This window comes from Rhinoderma darwinii, chromosome 3, assembly GCF_050947455.1.
Source record: "Rhinoderma darwinii isolate aRhiDar2 chromosome 3, aRhiDar2.hap1, whole genome shotgun sequence".
In the NCBI taxonomy this organism is placed as follows: domain Eukaryota; kingdom Metazoa; phylum Chordata; class Amphibia; order Anura; family Rhinodermatidae; genus Rhinoderma; species Rhinoderma darwinii.
In genome coordinates, this window is record NC_134689.1 from 367,353,369 (window position 1) to 367,372,221 (window position 18,853).

The following is an 18,853-nucleotide window of genomic DNA, read 5'->3' on the forward strand; positions in this document are numbered from 1 at the left end:
CCCTGTAATGGGGTTAGCCCGGGCCCAGCACTTTTTGGCAGTATGGGGCCATCATTTGAATCCAAATTTGAGGGACATTTTAAGCCGTTTACTTCTTTCAACTGGGATCAGCAGGCAAATGGCACAGTCCAGTTGGAACTGTTGGCAAGTATGTAGAATTATTTATCTGGCTCATGCCTGAGGTCACTGATAATTTTCTGTAGGGTCACGGAGTTAAAGTGGACCCTAGAGCCACTGTTTTGTAAGTTAGAAAAAGAAAATCCCTTTTGTCACAGATAGGTAAAGTCGCAACTAAATTGGCTTTACAGTGTGAGGACCCCACAAAAAAACCTCCTCATATCTAATTTCCTGGCCCATTATGCATATGGCATGAGGGGAGTGGGATATCGGGGGGAAACTGCAGTCATACCTGAATTCTGAGCTTTTGGGTGGAGGTAAGCTTTAAATCAGAGCTATACATTATACTCTGCAATTTCTGCATCATAGTTTTACACTCAAGGGTGAAGGACGAATAATTCATATCATGAGCTGGAATGTTATAAAATATTTGTTGATGAACGCTGATCTCCTTTTACTGCTGCTCTCTATTATTAATACAAATCCATTGAGTGGGATACTACGTATACTGCTTGGATAATACACTGCTTTGTGTACATAGTGACACTCATATACAACATATACACACATGCACAGTACATTTATACACAAGACCTTTAAAGAGCTAGTTATATCATGAGTGCCATGTACACTGCCAGACTGCGGCTGTAAGTACCTTCTCAGCACATGCCATGCACATGACATGCCCAAGCATACAGCATGCCCAAGGTAGATACACACTACATGCAGCATCTCCAGGGGGACACCCAGATAGGAGCCCATATACACTGCCTACATAACCTTAACATGGCACAGACAGACATTGGAACATATTGTGGAGGAATTGTATACAAACTCAGGGCTTGGTACAGGTCAGGTGATATAAAATCATAGTCTGCTATACTTGGCACAGTCATAGCTAAAGATTTACAAATGATTCTTGAACTGTGAATTGCAAACATGAAGAATAAATTTGGTAATTTTGGCATAGCATCTTAACCTTGGATACTAGTCACTTCAATGCACAGTAAGATAGTGGTGCAAAAATACTATTCTTCAGCCTAATCTTCATTGCTTCCACTAACCACTGGTACCTACAGGGGAATTCTCCATCTAAGTATCTCTGTAATGACCCACGCAAGCAGGCAGCTCGGAAAAAGCAGCCACATGCAGTCAGTTCTCAGGGGGAAGGAAGAGGCAGGTGTGAAGGGGAAGGGCATGTGCCCATAGGACACTACTACCTTGTTCCACCAACCCCAGGGCTGTACTAGTGGCGGCGGTGGTGATTGTGGCAGGAGCTGTGGCCTGTCTGCCCACTGTGAGGATGACAGAGATTAGAGAAAAAGGGGACGGGGCAGGTTTGTGGAGAATGGAGAATAGAAAGAAGTATAGTGACAGGTTACAGGAGGAGGAGTATGGTAAACACACAAAAGAGAAAAATCAGACACCACAAGAAGTAATGAGGCAGGAAGAATGGTAGAAGAAGGAGTGCAAGACAAATAATTATAAACACCCAAGAGAAGAGGAAGAGTGAACGGACCCTCGAGGAGAGGTGAGGTGTGTGAGTATGTGGAGATGTGGGATAGTGAGGAGAGGGAGGAAAAGGAGAGATGAAGTAAGTAGAATAAGGCAGAATCAAAATAAAAGAGAGAGCATAGCAGAGAGATCAGCACATTATCTCCAGTGTATTGTAATATTCAGTGATGTATCGGTGGTGACTGGGTACCTACCCCACAGATGAATGGGTCAGAGCAGTCGTATCATTAGAGATGACAAGTAATATCATAATGTGATCTGCAGGTTATAACGTCAGAATGGGCTCTGCAGTGTATAGTCCTGGTTATATTAGAATGGGCTCTGCAGTGTATAGTACTGGTTATATCAGAATGGGCTCTGCAGTGTATAGTACTGGTTATATCAGAATGGGCTCTGCGGTGTATAGTACTGGTTATATCAGAATGGGCTCTGCAGTGTATAGTACTGGTTATATCAGAATGGGCTCTGCAGTGTATAGTCCTGGTTATATCAGAATGGGCTCTGCAGTGTATAGTACTGGTTATATCAGAATGGGCTCTGCAGTGTATAGTACTGGTTATATCAGAATGGGCTCTGCGGTGTATAGTACTGGTTATATCAGAATGGGCTCTGCGGTGTATAGTACTGGTTATATCAGAATGGGCTCTGCAGTGTATAGCACTGGTTATATCAGAATGGGCTCTGTAGTGTATAGTACTGGTTATATCAGAATGGGCTCTGCGGTGTATAGTACTGGTTATATCAGAATGGGCTCTGCAGTGTATAGCACTGGTTATATCAGAATGGGCTCTGCAGTGTATAATACTGGTTATATCAGAATGGGCTCTGCAGTGTATAGCACTGGTTATATCAGAATGGGCTCTGCAGTGTATAGTACTGGTTATATCAGAATGGGCTCTGCAGTGTATAGTACTAGTTATATCAGAATGGGCTCTGCAGTGGTTATATCAGAATGGGCTCTGCAGTGGTTATATCATAATGGGCTCTGCAGTGTATAGTACTGGTTATATCAGAATGGGCCCTGCAGTGTATAGCACTGGTTATATCAGAATGGGCTCTGCAGTGTATAGTACTGGTTATATCAGAATGGGCTCTGCTGTGTATAGTACTGATTATATCAGAATGGGCTCTGCGGTGTATAGCACTGGTTATATCAGAATGGGCTCTGCAGTGTATAATACTGGTTATATCAGAATGGGCTCTGCAGTGTATAGCACTGGTTATATCAGAATGGGCTCTGCAGTGTATAGTACTGGTTATATCAGAATGGGCTCTGCAGTGTATAGTACTAGTTATATCAGAATGGGCTCTGCAGTGGTTATATCAGAATGGGCTCTGCAGTGGTTATATCATAATGGGCTCTGCAGTGTATAGTACTGGTTATATCAGAATGGGCCCTGCAGTGTATAGCACTGGTTATATCAGAATGGGCCCTGCAGTGTATAGCACTGGTTATATCAGAATGGACTTTGCAGTGTATAGTACTGGTTATATCACAATGCCTCTGCAGTGTAAAGCACTGGTTATATAAGAATGGCCTCAGCAGTGTATAGCACTGGTTATAGCAGAATGGGCTCTGCAGTGTATAGCAGTGGTTATATCAGATTGGGCTCTGCAGTGTATAGCAGTGGTTATTCCAGAATGGGCTCTAGCGTGTATAACACTAGTTATACCAGAACGGTCTTTGCAGTGCATAGCACTGGTTATATCAGAATGGGCTCTGCAGTGTATAGCACTGGTTATATCAGAACAGGCTCTGCAGTGTATAGCACTGGTTATAGCAGAATGGGCTCTGCAGTGTATAGCACTGGTTATATCAGAATGGGCTCTGCAGTGTATAATACTGGTTATATCAGAATGGGCTCTGCAGTGTATAGCACTGGTTATATCAGAATGGGCTCTGCAGTGTATAGTACTGGTTATATCAGAATGGGCTCTGCTGTGTATAGTACTGATTATATCAGAATGGGCTCTGCGGTGTATAGCACTGGTTATATCAGAATGGGCTCTGCAGTGTATAATACTGGTTATATCAGAATGGGCTCTGCAGTGTATAGCACTGGTTATATCAGAATGGGCTCTGCAGTGTATAGTACTGGTTATATCAGAATGGGCTCTGCAGTGTATAGTACTAGTTATATCAGAATGGGCTCTGCAGTGGTTATATCAGAATGGGCTCTGCAGTGGTTATATCATAATGGGCTCTGCAGTGTATAGTACTGGTTATATCAGAATGGGCCCTGCAGTGTATAGCACTGGTTATATCAGAATGGGCTCTGCAGTGTATAGTACTGGTTATATCACAATGCCTCTGCAGTGTAAAGCACTGGTTATATAAGAATGGCCTCAGCAGTGTATAGCACTGGTTATAGCAGAATGGGCTCTGCAGTGTATAGCAGTGGTTATATCAGATTGGGCTCTGCAGTGTATAGCAGTGGTTATTCCAGAATGGGCTCTAGCGTGTATAACACTAGTTATACCAGAACGGTCTTTGCAGTGCATAGCACTGGTTATATCAGAATGGGCTCTGCAGTGTATAGCACTGGTTATATCAGAACAGGCTCTGCAGTGTATAGCACTGGTTATAGCAGAATGGGCTCTGCAGTGTATAGCACTGGTTATATCAGAATGGGCTCTGCAGTGTATAATACTGGTTATATCAGAATGGGCTCTGCAGTGTATAGCACTGGTTATATCAGAATGGGCACTGCAGCATATATCACTTGTTATATCAGAATGGCTTCAGCAGTGTATAGCACTGGTTATATAAGAATGGCCTCAGCAGTGTATAGCATCGGTTATACCAGAATGGACTTTGCCGTGTATAGTACTAATTATATCAGAATGGGCTCTGCAGTGTATAGAACTGGTTATATCAGATTGGGCTCTGCAGTGTATAGCAGTGGTTATTCCAGAATGGGCACTAGCGTGTATAGCACTAGTTATACCAGACCGGTCTCTTCAGTGTATAGCACTGGTTATATCAGAATTGTCTCAGCAGTGTATAGCACTGGTTATATCAGAATGGGCTCTGCAGCATATAGCATTGGTTATACCAGAACGGTCTCTGAAGTGTATAGTACTGGTTATATCGGAATTGTCTCAGCAGTGTATAGCACTGGTTATATCAGAATTGTCTCAGCAGTGTATAGCACTGGTTATATCAGAATGGGCTCTGCAGCATATAGCACTTGTTATATCAGAATGGGCTCTGCAGTGTATAGCACTGGTTATATCAGAATGGACTTTGCCGTGTATAGTACTAATTATATCAGAATGGGCTCTGCAGTGTATAGAACTGGTTATATCAGATTGGGCTCTGCAGTGTATAGCAGTGGTTATTCCAGAATGGGCACTAGCGTGTATAGCACTAGTTATACCAGAACGGTCTCTGCAGTGTATAGCACTGGTTATATCAGAATTGTCTCAGCAGTGTATAGCACTGGTTATATCAGAATGGGCTCTGCAGCATATAGCATTGGTTATATCAGAATGGGCTCTGCAGTGTATAGCACTGGTTATATCAGAATGGATTGACTGCCTGATTAGAACGATTAAAATTGAATTTTATTAATATATTATAAAATATGGCTCATATAGCCCATTAGTGACATATATTCAGGCTCAGACAAGGTAGTCAGGGATAGGAGGTGGTGAGACTCTCCTCTTATAGTATACAGCCCTGACAGCAACCTGCTGAGAGAAAATAATTCCAGCCCACCGGGCTCACAACAAGTGGTCAGAGAGAAGAGTTAGTCCTGTTGACGGACTAATCTTGGACAATTCTCCGAACCACCGCTGCATTAATTAGGACAACCCTACGCGTTTCAATGTCACTGGTAGGTGTGACACATCATCAGGGATTGTTAAAGTTGATGCCGGTTAAGCACAATTTCGTGCTAACATTTATTTCTCCCGGCTCGTGCACGACTCTAATACAAATGGCCGCACACGAGCCGGCGAGACTGGGAGCATATGAAGGGCTAGAGCCCTCCCCCTGCACTGACGAGGCTGTCAGCCCACCACCAATCAGACAAAGACACGTCCCAGCAGTGACGTATCCGGACTGTGGCGAGCCCCCAAACAGCCCAGCCAATCAGGCTGAAGTGTGACGATAAAGCGTCCTTCGTAACCCTGGAGACCTGAAGCGGATAAACACAGATTACGGGACAGACATGTAGTAGGTAAAGATGCTACCACACTTAGGGTACCCTCGACGAAATTTGCTCCCCTGAATGACAACACCCCGATCGATGTTTTCGTTAAAGTAGTGGAGGACCAACTCAGATTACTCGATCGTTCCAGGCCTTCTGGTTTCAATACAACACAAGATGAAATGGTCGCTTTACGATCACTTGAGGGTGATGACACTATCATAATAAAGCCCTCTGATAAGGGTGGTAATGTTGTGGTAATGGACCGCACGAGATATAGCATGATGTGCTACCAGATATTAAATGACCATCAATGTTATAAAGTGTTGGAATCCGATCCTTCCATGAGTTTCAGAAATCAATTGAAATGTATCCTGAGCTCAGCCAAATGCCTTAGCCTAATTAGTGAGAAGGAAATGGCGTTTATGCTGCCCGATTTTCCACAGACGGCCACCTTCTATTGTCTCCCAAAAATACACAAAGGGACTAAGCCACTGAAGGGTAGGCCAATTGTGTCAGGAATCGACAGCCTGTCTCAAAATGCAAGCATCTACATCGACCAGATTCTTAGACCTTTTGTGGTGTCCCTTCCTTCATATGTAAGGGACACTATGGATGTCTTGCGTAAGCTTGAAGGCATACGCTGCGATCAGGATGTCCTATTGGCATCACTTGATGTGGAAGCCCTGTATAGCTCCATTCCTCATGATCAGGGGTGTGTAGCTGTCGAATACTTTCTGAAGGGTAAGGGCACACAGTTTCAGACTCACAACGAGTTCGTTGTAATATTGCTTTGGTTTATTCTAGAGCATAATTCTTTTATCTTTGACCAGAAAACGTACCATCAACTCAGGGGTGTGGCTATGGGAAGCCCCTGTGCTCCCACATATGCCAATTTGTACTTGGGCTGGTGGGAGCATGAAACTGTCTTTAATGATGGAATGGAAAAATGGACATCGTGCATCGTGCTATGGCTGAGATTTATAGACGATATCCTGATCCTCTGGAAAGGTACCAAGGCACAATTTGAGGAGTTTGTGGCGACTCTTAATGTAAACAATCTGGGCTTATTTTTTACTTGTGAGATCAATGACAACAAGATCACGTTTCTTGATATTTTGATCTCGAAAACACCATCTGGGAACATCCAAACCAACATGTTCCGTAAAAAGACTGCCACTAATAGTCTCCTCAGATGGGAAAGCTGCCATCCAGCTAACCTTAAACGTGGAATACCCAAGGGCCAGTTCCTGAGGGCGAGACGCAACTGTTCCACTATATCAGACTATAAAATGTCAGCGAGGGAACTGGAGGACAGGTTTAGACGGAGAGGATATCCGAAACATGTTCTCAAACAGGCCTATCAAAATGCACTTGGATGCAACCGAAATGATCTTCTTAACCCCAAATCACGTTTGAAGGATGATGACACTATACGGATCATTGGTACTTACGACTCTGCTAGTAAGGAGGTTAGAGATATCCTGCAGAGATATTGGGGAATTTTGCAAGCTGACCCTGACGTTGGTAATCTGGTAGGGGACTCTCCCTTTATAACATACAAAAGAGGGCGCAATATAAAAGATCATCTTGTGCATAGCCACATGAGCACACAAAACAAACCAAACACCTGGTTGGACAGGGGGTTCAATGGGAGTTACAGATGTGGCTCATGTAAGGCATGCGACTCGATTCTGTGCAGTAAAAATTTCAAAAGCACCAAGACTGGCAGGGTGTTTGACAATAGGTCCTATATTAACTGTAAGACCAAAGGTGTAGTTTATCTGATCACATGTGGCTGCCAATTACAGTATATAGGCAAAACGAAGAGAGAATTTAGAAGGAGGATTAGGGACCACATTGGGGATATAAGGAGAAAGGATGATACTCCGGTGTCGCGGCATGTATGGGAATGCCATAATGGTGACTCCTTGATATTGAAATTTCAAGGGATTGAACACGTTAAACCTTTGGCGAGAGGTGGTGATCATGATAAGAAGATCTTACAAAAAGAAGCGCAGTGGATCTTTCGTATGCAAACTATGAGTCCCGCCGGTTTAAATGAAAAGATCTCATATGCATGCTTTCTGTGAGCATAACATCAAAGAAATCTATTTCTCTTGTTTACTTTTTCCCCCCATGTGGGTGGTGGTATGTGTGGCACAACTATGCACCTGACCTCCCCTAACAGTATCATCTGTGTGTTTTCACATTAAACTACTGCTGACCCCTGTTCACACTGGTAGAGGACTCATATGCGGTTTTTTCTCTAACTGATTCATTGAACATGTGATATTACGTTTAACTTAATTTGGGGCGTCTGTGTACAGCCTAAACTGTGTCTAGTTTAATGAACGACCCTAAACTGTACCTACTACGTTCCGACAGTAGTACACTCTTTGTGAGTTATGATGATCAAAACGGGCAAGAATTCCATCCTTGATCGGAGTGTGTATCATTATGAGGTTTTTTCCGATAGGAGTTTTGAGGATGGTCTGCGGATCATATTACAAATCTTTAGCATCTTTACCTACTACATGTCTGTCCCGTAATCTGTGTTTATCCGCTTCAGGTCTCCAGGGTTACGAAGGACGCTTTATCGTCACACTTCAGCCTGATTGGCTGGGCTGTTTGGGGGCTCGCCACAGTCCGGATACGTGACTGCTGGGACGTGTCTTTGTCTGATTGGTGGTGGGCTGACAGCCTCGTCAGTGCAGGGGGAGGGCTCTAGCCCTTCATATGCTCCCAGTCTCGCCGGCTCGTGTGCGGCCATTTGTATTAGAGTCGTGCACGAGCCGGGAGAAATAAATGTTAGCACGAAATTGTGCTTAACCGGCATCAACTTTAACAATCCCTGATGATGTGTCACACCTACCAGTGACATTGAAACGCGTAGGGTTGTCCTAATTAATGCAGCGGTGGTTCGGAGAATTGTCCAAGATTAGTCCGTCATCAGGACTAACTCTTCTCTCTGACCACTTGTTGTGAGCCCGGTGGGCTGGAATTATTTTCTCTCAGCAGGTTGCTGTCAGGGCTGTATACTATAAGAGGAGAGTCTCACCACCTCCTATCCCTGACTACCTTGTCTGAGCCTGAATATATGTCACTAATGGGCTATATGAGCCATATTTTATAATATATTAATAAAATTCAATTTTAATCGTTCTAATCAGGCAGTCAATCTATCTATTCAGTGAACGACATTTACATTACCATTAAGTGGATTTATTATATCAGAATGGCCTCAGCCGTGTATAGAACTGATTATATCAGAATGGGCTCTGCAGTGTATAGCATTAGTTATATCAGAATGGGCTCTGCAGTGTATAGCACTGGTCATAGCCGAATGGGTTTTGAAGTGTATAACACAGGTTTTATCAGAATGGGCTCTGCAGTGCATAGCACTGGTTATATCAGAATGGGCTCTGCAGTGTATAGCACTGGTTATATCATAATTGACTCTGCAGTGTATAGCACTAGTTATATCAGAATGGGCTCTGCAGTGTATAGCACTGGTTATATCAGAATGGACCCTGCAGTGTATAGTACTGGTTATATGAGAATGGGCTCTGCAGTGCATACCACTGGTTATAGCAGAATGGGCTCTGCAGTGTGTAGCACTGGTTATATCAGAATGGGCTCTGCAGTGTATAGTACTGGTTATATCAGAATGGGCTCTGCAGTGTATAGCACTGGTTATATCATAATTTACTCTACAGTGTATAGTACTGGTTATATGAGAATGGGTTCTGCAGTGCATAGCGCTGGTTATATCAGAATGGGCTCTGCAGTGTATAGCACTGGTTATACCAGAATGAGCTTTACAGTGTATAGCACTGGTTATATCAAAATACATCTGCAGTGTATAGCACTAGTTATATAAAAATGCCTCTGCAGTGCATAGCACTGGTCATATCAGAATGGGCTTTGCCGTGTATAGCACTGGTTATACCAGAATGGACTTTGCAGTGTATAGCACTGGTTATATCACAATGCCTCTGCAGTGTAAAGCACTGGTTATATAAGAATGGCCTCAGCAGTGTATAGCACTGGTTATATCAGAATGGGCTCTGCAGTGTATAGCACTGGTTATATCAGATTGGGCTCTGCAGTGTATAGCAGTGGTTATTCCAGAATGGGCTCTAGCGTGTATAACACTAGTTATACCAGAACGGTCTTTGCAGTGCATAGCACTGGTTATATCAGAATGGGCTCTGCAGTGTATAGCACTGGTTATATCAGAACAGGCTCTGCAGTGTATAGCACTGGTTATATCAGAATGGGCTCTGCAGTGTATAGTACTGGTTATATCAGAATGGGCTCTGCAGTGTATAGTACTAGTTATATCAGAATTGGCTCTGCAGTGGTTATATCAGAATGGGCTCTGCAGTGGTTATATCATAATGGGCTCTGCAGTGTATAGTACTGGTTATATCAGAATGGGCCCTGCAGTGTATAGCACTGGTTATATCAGAATGGGCTCTGCAGTGTATAGTACTGGTTATATCAGAATGGGCTCTGCAGTGTATAGTACTGATTATATCAGAATGAGCTCTGCAGTGTATAGCACTGGTTATAGCAGAATGGGCTCTGCAGTGTATAGTACTGGTTATATCAGAATGGGCTCTGATGTGTATAGCACTTGTTATACCAGAATTGGCTCTGCAGTGTATAGCACTGGTTATATCAGAATGGGCTCTGCAGTGTATAGCACTGGTTATATCATAATTTACTCTACAGTGTATAGTACTGGTTATATGAGAATGGGTTCTGCAGTGCATAGCGCTGGTTATATCAGAATGGGCTCTGCAGTGTATAGCACTGGTTATACCAGAATGAGCTTTACAGTGTATAGCACTGGTTATATCAAAATACATCTGCAGTGTATAGCACTAGTTATATAAAAATGCCTCTGCAGTGCATAGCACTGGTCATATCAGAATGGGCTTTGCCGTGTATAGCACTGGTTATACCAGAATGGACTTTGCAGTGTATAGCACTGGTTATATCACAATGCCTCTGCAGTGTAAAGCACTGGTTATATAAGAATGGCCTCAGCAGTGTATAGCACTGGTTATATCAGATTGGGCTCTGCAGTGTATAGCAGTGGTTATTCCAGAATGGGCTCTAGCGTGTATAACACTAGTTATACCAGAACGGTCTCTGCAGTGTATAGCACTGGTTATATCAGTATGGGCTCTGCAGTGTATAGCACTGGTTATATCAGAATGGGCTCTGCAGTGTATAACACTGGTTATATCAGAATTGTCTCAGCAGTGTATAGCACTGGTTATATCAGAATGGGCTCTGCAGCATATAGCACTTGTTGTATCAGAACAGGCTCTGCAGTGTATAGCACTGGTTATATCAGATTGGGCTCTGCAGTGTATAGTATCGGTTGTACCAGAATGGCCTCAGCCGTGTATAGCACTGACTATGTCAGAATAGGCTCTGCAGTGTATAGCACTGGTTATATCAGAATGGGTTCTGCAGTGTATAGCACTGGTTACATCAGATTGGGCTCTGCAGTGTATAGCAGTAGTTATTCCAGAATGGGCTCTAGCATGTATAACACTAGTTATACCAAAACGGTCTCTGCAGTGTATAGCACTGGTTATATCAGAATTGTCTCAGCAGTGTATAGCACTGGTTATATCAGAATGGGCTCTGCAGTGTATAGCACTGGTTATATCAGAATTGTCTCAGCAGTGTATAGCACTTGTTATATCAGAATGGCCTCTGCATTGTAAAGCACTGGTTTTATCAGAATGGATTCAGCAGTGAATAGCACTGGTTATGTCAGAATGGGCTCTGCAGTGTATAGCACTGGTTATATCAGATTGGGCTCTGCAGTGTGTAGTATCGGTTGTACCAGAATGGCCTCAGCCATGTATAGCACTGATTATATCAGAATAGGCTCTGTAGTGTATATCACTGGTTATATCAGAATGTGCTTTGAAGTGTATAGCACGGGTTTTATCAGAATGGGCTCTGCAGTGCAAAGCACTGGTTATATGAGAATGACCTCAGCAGTGTATAGTACTGTTTATATCAGAATGGGCTCTGCAGTGTATAGCACTGGTTATATCATAATTGACTCTGCAATGTATAGCACTAGTTATATCAGAATGGGTTCTGCAGTGTATAGCACTGGTTATATCAGAATGGACTGTGCAGTTTATAGTACTGGTTATATGAGAATGGGCTCTGCAGTGCATAGCACTGGTTATATCAGAATGGGCTCTGCAGTGTATAGCACTGGTTATATCATAATTGACTCTGCAGTGTATAGCACTAGTTATATCAGAATGGGCTCTGCAGTGTATAGCACTGGTTATATCAGAAGAGACCCTGCAGTGTATAGCACTGGTTATATCAGAATGGGCTCTGCAGTGTATAGCACTGGTTATATCAGAATGGGCTCTACTGTGTATAGCACTGGTTATGTCAGAATGGGCTCTGCAGTGTATTGCACTGGTTATATCTGAATGGGCTCTGCAGTGTATAGTAGTGGTTATATCTGAATGGGCTCTGCAGTGTATAGTAGTGGTTAAATGAGAATGGGTTCTGCAGTGCATAGCACTGGCTATATCAGAATGGGCTCTGCAGTGTATAACACTGGTTATATCAGAATGGTCTTCAGTGTATAGCATCGGTTATACCAGAATGGACTTTGCAGTGTATAGCACTGGTTATATCAGATTGGGCTCTGCAGCATATAGCATTGGTTATACCAGAACGGTCTCTGCAGTGTATAGCACTTGTTATATCAGAATGGCCTCTGCATTGTAAAGCACTGGTTTTATCAGAATGGATTCAGCAGTGAATAGCACTGGTTATGTCAGAATGGGCTCTGCAGTGTATAGCACTGGTTATATCAGATTGGGCTCTGTAGTGTATAGTATCGGTTGTACCAGAATGGCCTCAGCCATGTATAGCACTGATTATATCAGAATAGGCTCTGTAGTGTATATCACTGGTTATATCAGAATGTGCTTTGAAGTGTATAGCACGGGTTTTATCAGAATGGGCTCTGCAGTGCAAAGCACTGGTTATATGAGAATGACCTCAGCAGTGTATAGCACTTGTTATATTAGAATGGGCTCTGCTGTGTATAGTACTGTTTATATCAGAATGGGCTCTGCGGTGTATAGTACTGGTTATATGAGAATGGGCTCTGCAGTGCATAGCACTTGTTATATCAGAATGGGCTCTGCAGTGTATAGCACTGGTTATATCATAATTGACTCTGCAGTGTATAGCACTAGTTATATCAGAATGGGCTCTGCAGTGTATAGCACTGGTTATATCAGAAGAGACCCTGCAGTGTATAGCACTGGTTATATCAGAATGGGCTCTGCAGTGTATAGCACTGGTTATATCAGAATGGGCTCTGCAGTGTATAGCACTGGTTATATCAGAATGGGCTCTGCAGTGTATAGCACTGGTTATATCAGAATGGGCTCTGCAGTGTATAGCACTGGTTATATCAGAATGGGTTCTGCAGTGTATAGCACTGGTTATATCAGAATGGACGCTGCAGTGTATAGTACTGGTTATATCAGAATGGGTTCTGCAGTGTATAGCACTGGTTATATCAGAATGGGCTCTGCAGTGTATAGCACTGGTTATATTAGAATGGGTTCTGCAGTGTATAGCACTGGTTATATCAGAATGGGCTTTGCAGTGTATAGCACAGGTTTTATCAGAATGGGCTTTGCAGTGTATAGCACTGGTTATATTAGAATGGGTTCTGCAGTGTATAGCACTGGTTATATCAGAATGGGCTTTGCAGTGTATAGCACAGGTTTTATCAGAATGGGCTCTGCAGTGTATAGCACTGGTTATATTAGAATGGGTTCTGCAGTGTATAGCACTGGTTATATCAGAATGGGCTTTGCAGTGTATAGCACAGGTTTTATCAGAATGGGCTCTGCAGTGTATAGCACTGGTTATATCAGAATGGGCTTTGCAGTGTATAGCACTGGTTATATCAGAATGGGCTTTGCAGTGTATAGCACAGGTTTTATCAGAATGAGCTCTGCAGTGTATAGCACTGGTTATATCAGAATGGGCTTTGCAGTGTATAGCACAGGTTTTATCAGAATGGGCTCTGCAGTGTATAGCACTGGTTATATCAGAATGGGCTCTGCAGTGTATAGCACTGGTTATAACAAAATGAGCTTTGCAGTGTATAGTACTGGTTATGTCAGAATGGGCTCTGCAGTGTATAGCACTGGTTATATCAGAATGAGCTCTGCAGTGTATAGCACTGGTTATATCAGAATGAGCTCTGCAGTGTATAGCACTGGTTATATCAGAATGAGCTCTGCAGTGTATAGCACTGGTTATATCAGAATGGGCTTTGCAGTGTATAGCACAGGTTTTATCAGAATGGGCTCTGCAGTGTATAGCACTGGTTATATCAGAATGGGCTCTGCAGTGTATAGCACAGGTTTTATCAGAATGGGCTCTGCAGTGTATAGCACTGGTTATATCAGAATGAGCTCTGCAGTGTATAGCACTGGTTATATCAGAATGAGCTCTGCAGTGTATAGCACTGGTTATATCAGAATGAGCTCTGCAGTGTATAGCACTGGTTATATCAGAATGGGCTTTGCAGTGTATAGCACAGGTTTTATCAGAATGGGCTCTGCAGTGTATAGCACTGGTTATATCAGAATGGGCTTTGCAGTGTATAGCACAGGTTTTATCAGAATGGGCTCTGCAGTGTATAGCACTGGTTATATCAGAATGGGCTCTGCAGTGTATAGCACTGGTTATAACAAAATGAGCTTTGCAGTGTATAGTACTGGTTATGTCAGAATGGGCTCTGCAGTGTATAGCACTGGTTATATCAGAATGAGCTCTGCAGTGTATAGCACTGGTTATATCAGAATGAGCTCTGCAGTGTATAGCACTGGTTATATCAGAATGAGCTCTGCAGTGTATAGCACTGGTTATATCAGAATGGGCTCTGCGGTGTATAGTACTGGTTATATCATAATGGGCTCTGCAGTGTATAGCACTGGTTATATCATAATGGGCTCTGCAGTGTATAGCACTGGTTATATCATAACGGGCTCTGCAGTGTATAGCAGTGGTTAGATCAGAATGGGCTCTGCAGCGCATGATGCTGATTTTTACCAAAATTGTCCTCTGCAGGGTATGCCACTGAATTGCATTGGTTTTCTAAGATATTACTCCGCAATGTGTTGGACTGTTTACAGAGCCCAACTAGAGTGGCCTTACTGTTTTATCTGCAGAGCATTAGACTGGGTATACCAGAGCAGGATCTTTAGCAATGCGGAGCATTACAATGGTATTCATTCCATTGCACAAATACATGTTCTTTGGTGCGGGTGAGCAAATACTTACCAGAAAAGTTCCTTGTTGCCAGCATTGTAGTTAGGATGGCCCCCTATAGGAATTTACACAATATGAATCAATGTAATGTCTACAAAAGGGAACATATACACACGTGTGGTAGAGGTCATACTCACTTTCAGCTTCCGGCGAGCATTGAACTTCTTGAGGCACTCCACAGTCTCTTGCCTGTGCATCATTGAGGCCACAGTTGAGCGTTGCTATGTAGAGAGAGCAAAAATCACATGAAACATCCCTGCTAAGCTTTCAGGAGAGAATTGCATTAGCATACATTCAATATCCATACATACAGTCCTAGTCATAGTTGACAGTCAGCAGAAATTGGCATTACTTACACAGACCCATGGGTGCTTGAGAGCTTCATGTGCGGTAATACGCTTGGCAGGGTTAATGGTCAACATCTGGTTAATGAGATTCTTAGCCTCTGGTGTCACGGTGTCCCACTCTGGAGAAGGGAACTAGAGGGAGAGATGTAGACATTCTCTAGACACACAAAAGTTTGCTTCTATGTTAACAGAGTGATTGACATTATTGGACCAAGTATGGCTTACCATGGCCAAGCTAAAGCCACATAGTAGAGATGTGCGTATGGATCATCCAATAATCACTATAATTCGACACTATAAATCTTTCCTTTCTCGAACATATATTTTTGAGAAAAAAATTTTTGGACTCACGTCATATGCGCCAGCTTTAATTTGCTGGTAGAGTTTGTGTTGGTCTTCATCCCAAAATGGAGGATATCCAACCAACAGAATATATAGAATGACACCTGTTATGAGAAGGACACAAAAAAAATGCATGTTTTTACACTAAGCTCTACGGATGAATCAAAATTTCAAGGAAAACTAATGTTTCCAAAGCATAGCTAGAAACGGCTATCCAACCCGAGGGATGAAAACATATAGGTAATGATCAATATAGCTGCATACTTGGTCTAAATAGCATGAATGATAGATAGATAGATAGATAGATAGATAGATAGATAGATAGATAGATAGATAGATAGATAGATAGATAGATAGATAGATAGATAGATAGATAGATAGATAGATAGATAGATAGATAGATAGATAGATATGAGAGAGATAGAGAGATAGATAGATAGATATGAGAGAGATAGAAGATAGATAGATAGATAGATAGATAGATAGATAGATAGATAGATAGATAGATAGATAGATAGATAGATAGATAGATAGATAGATAGATAGATAGATAGATAGATAGATAGATATGAGATAGATAGATAGATAGATAGATAGATAGATAGATAGATAGATAGATAGATAGATAGATAGATAGATAGATAGATAGATAGATAGATAGATAGATAGATAGATAGATAGATAGATATGAGAGAGATAGAAGATAGATAGATAGATAGATAGATAGATAGATAGATAGATAGATAGATAGATAGATAGATAGATAGATAGATAGACAGACAGACAGACAGACAGACAGATAGATAGATAGATAGATAGATAGATAGATAGATAGATAGATAGATAGATAGATAGATAGATAGATAGATGATAGATAGATAGATGATAGATAGATAGATGATAGATAGATGATAGATAGATAGATAGATAGATAGATAGATAGATAGATAGATAGATAGATAGATAGATAGATAGATAGATAGATAGATAGATAGATAGATAGATAGATAGATAGATAGATAGATAGATAGATGATAGATAGATAGATAGATAGATAGATAGATAGATAGATAGATAGATAGATATGAGATAGATAGATAGATAGATAGATAGATAGATAGATAGATAGATAGATAGATAGATAGATAGATAGATAGATAGATAGATAGATAGATATGAGAGAGATAGAAGATAGATAGATAGATAGATAGATAGATAGATAGATAGATAGATAGATAGATAGATAGATAGATAGATAGATAGATAGATAGATAGATAGACAGACAGACAGACAGACAGATAGATAGATAGATAGATAGATAGATAGATAGATAGATAGATAGATAGATAGATAGATAGATAGATAGATGATAGATAGATAGATAGATAGATAGATAGATAGATAGATAGATAGATAGATAGATAGATAGATAGATATGAGATAGATAGATAGATAGATAGATAGATAGATAGATAGATAGATAGATAGATAGATAGATAGATAGATAGATAGATAGATATGAGATAGATAGATATGAGATAGATAGATAGATAGATAGATAGATAGATAGATAGATAGATAGATAGATAGATAGATAGATAGATAGATAGATAGATAGATAGATAGATATGAGATAGATAGATATGAGATAGATAGAAATGAGATAGATAGATAGATAGATAGATAGACAGACAGACAGACAGACAGACAGACAGACAGATAGATAGATAGATAGATAGATAGATAGATAGATAGATAGATAGATAGATAGATAGATAGATATGAGATAGATAGATAGATAGATAGATAGATAGATAGATAGATAGATAGATAGATAGATAGATAGATAGATAGATAGATAGATAGATAGATAGATAGATAGACAGACAGACAGACAGACAGATAGATAGATAGATAGATAGATAGATAGATAGATAGATAGATAGATAGATAGATAGATAGATAGATAGATAGATAGATAGATAGATATGAGATAGATAGATAGATAGATAGATAGATAGATAGATAGATAGATAGATAGATAGATAGATAGATAGATAGATAGATGATAGACAGACAGACAGACAGACAGACAGATAGATAGATAGATAGATAGATAGATAGATAGATAGATAGATAGATAGATAGATAGATAGATAGATAGATAGATAGATAGATAGCGATCTACATGATTCTTTGCATTTTCTAATGCAGCACAGCACGGCTAGAGGAGAAGGAAATTCTAAATGAAATCAGGGATACGTTCCATATGACTCACTAGTCAGATAGATAGATAGATAGATAGATAGATAGATAGATAGATAGATAGATAGATAGATAGATAGATAGATAGATAGATAGATAGATAGATAGATAGATAGATAGATAGATAGATAGATAGATAGATATGAGATAGATAGATATGAGATAGATAGATAGATAGATAGATAGATAGATAGATAGATAGATAGATAGATAGATAGATAGATAGATAGATAGATAGATAGATAGATATGAGATAGATAGATATGAGATAGATAGATAGATAGATAGATAGATAGATAGATAGATAGATAGATAGATAGATAGATAGATAGATAGATAGATAGATAGATAGATAGATAGACAGACAGACAGACAGACAGACAGACAGATAGATAGATAGATAGATAGATAGATAGATAGATAGATAGATAGATAGATAGATAGATAGATAGATAGATAGATATGAGATAGATAGATAGATAGATAGATAGATAGATAGATAGATAGATAGATAGATAGATAGATAGATAGATAGATAGATAGATAGATAGATAGATAGATAGATAGATAGATAGATAGATAGATAGATAGATAGATAGATGATAGACAGACAGACAGACAGACAGATAGATAGATAGATAGATAGATAGATAGATAGATAGATAGATAGATAGATAGATAGATAGATAGATAGATAGATAGATAGATAGATAGATAGATAGATAGATAGATAGATAGATAGCGAT

At 40.7% G+C, this 18,853-nt stretch overlaps 1 protein-coding gene across 22 annotated transcripts in view; it reads right to left on the reverse strand.

Moving 5' to 3' along the window:
* CAMK2B (calcium/calmodulin dependent protein kinase II beta) overlaps nucleotides 1-18,853 on the reverse strand; it is a 182,152-nt gene that overhangs the window by 33,327 nt on the left and 129,972 nt on the right. For 13 of the 22 annotated variants that reach the window (XM_075858627.1, XM_075858625.1, XM_075858622.1 and 10 more), the window contains exons 9-12: nucleotides 15,851-15,945; nucleotides 15,509-15,631; nucleotides 15,290-15,373; nucleotides 15,165-15,207 (exon numbers count right to left, since the gene is read on the reverse strand). In XM_075858627.1, coding sequence (XP_075714742.1) covers nucleotides 15,165-15,207; nucleotides 15,290-15,373; nucleotides 15,509-15,631; nucleotides 15,851-15,945 — 345 coding nt within the window. Of the gene's footprint in view, nucleotides 1-1,337; nucleotides 1,413-15,164; nucleotides 15,208-15,289; nucleotides 15,374-15,508; nucleotides 15,632-15,850; nucleotides 15,946-18,853 lie in introns of all 22 variants that reach the window. The other 9 variants (XM_075858624.1, XM_075858618.1, XM_075858616.1 and 6 more) reach the window with 1 other exon arrangement.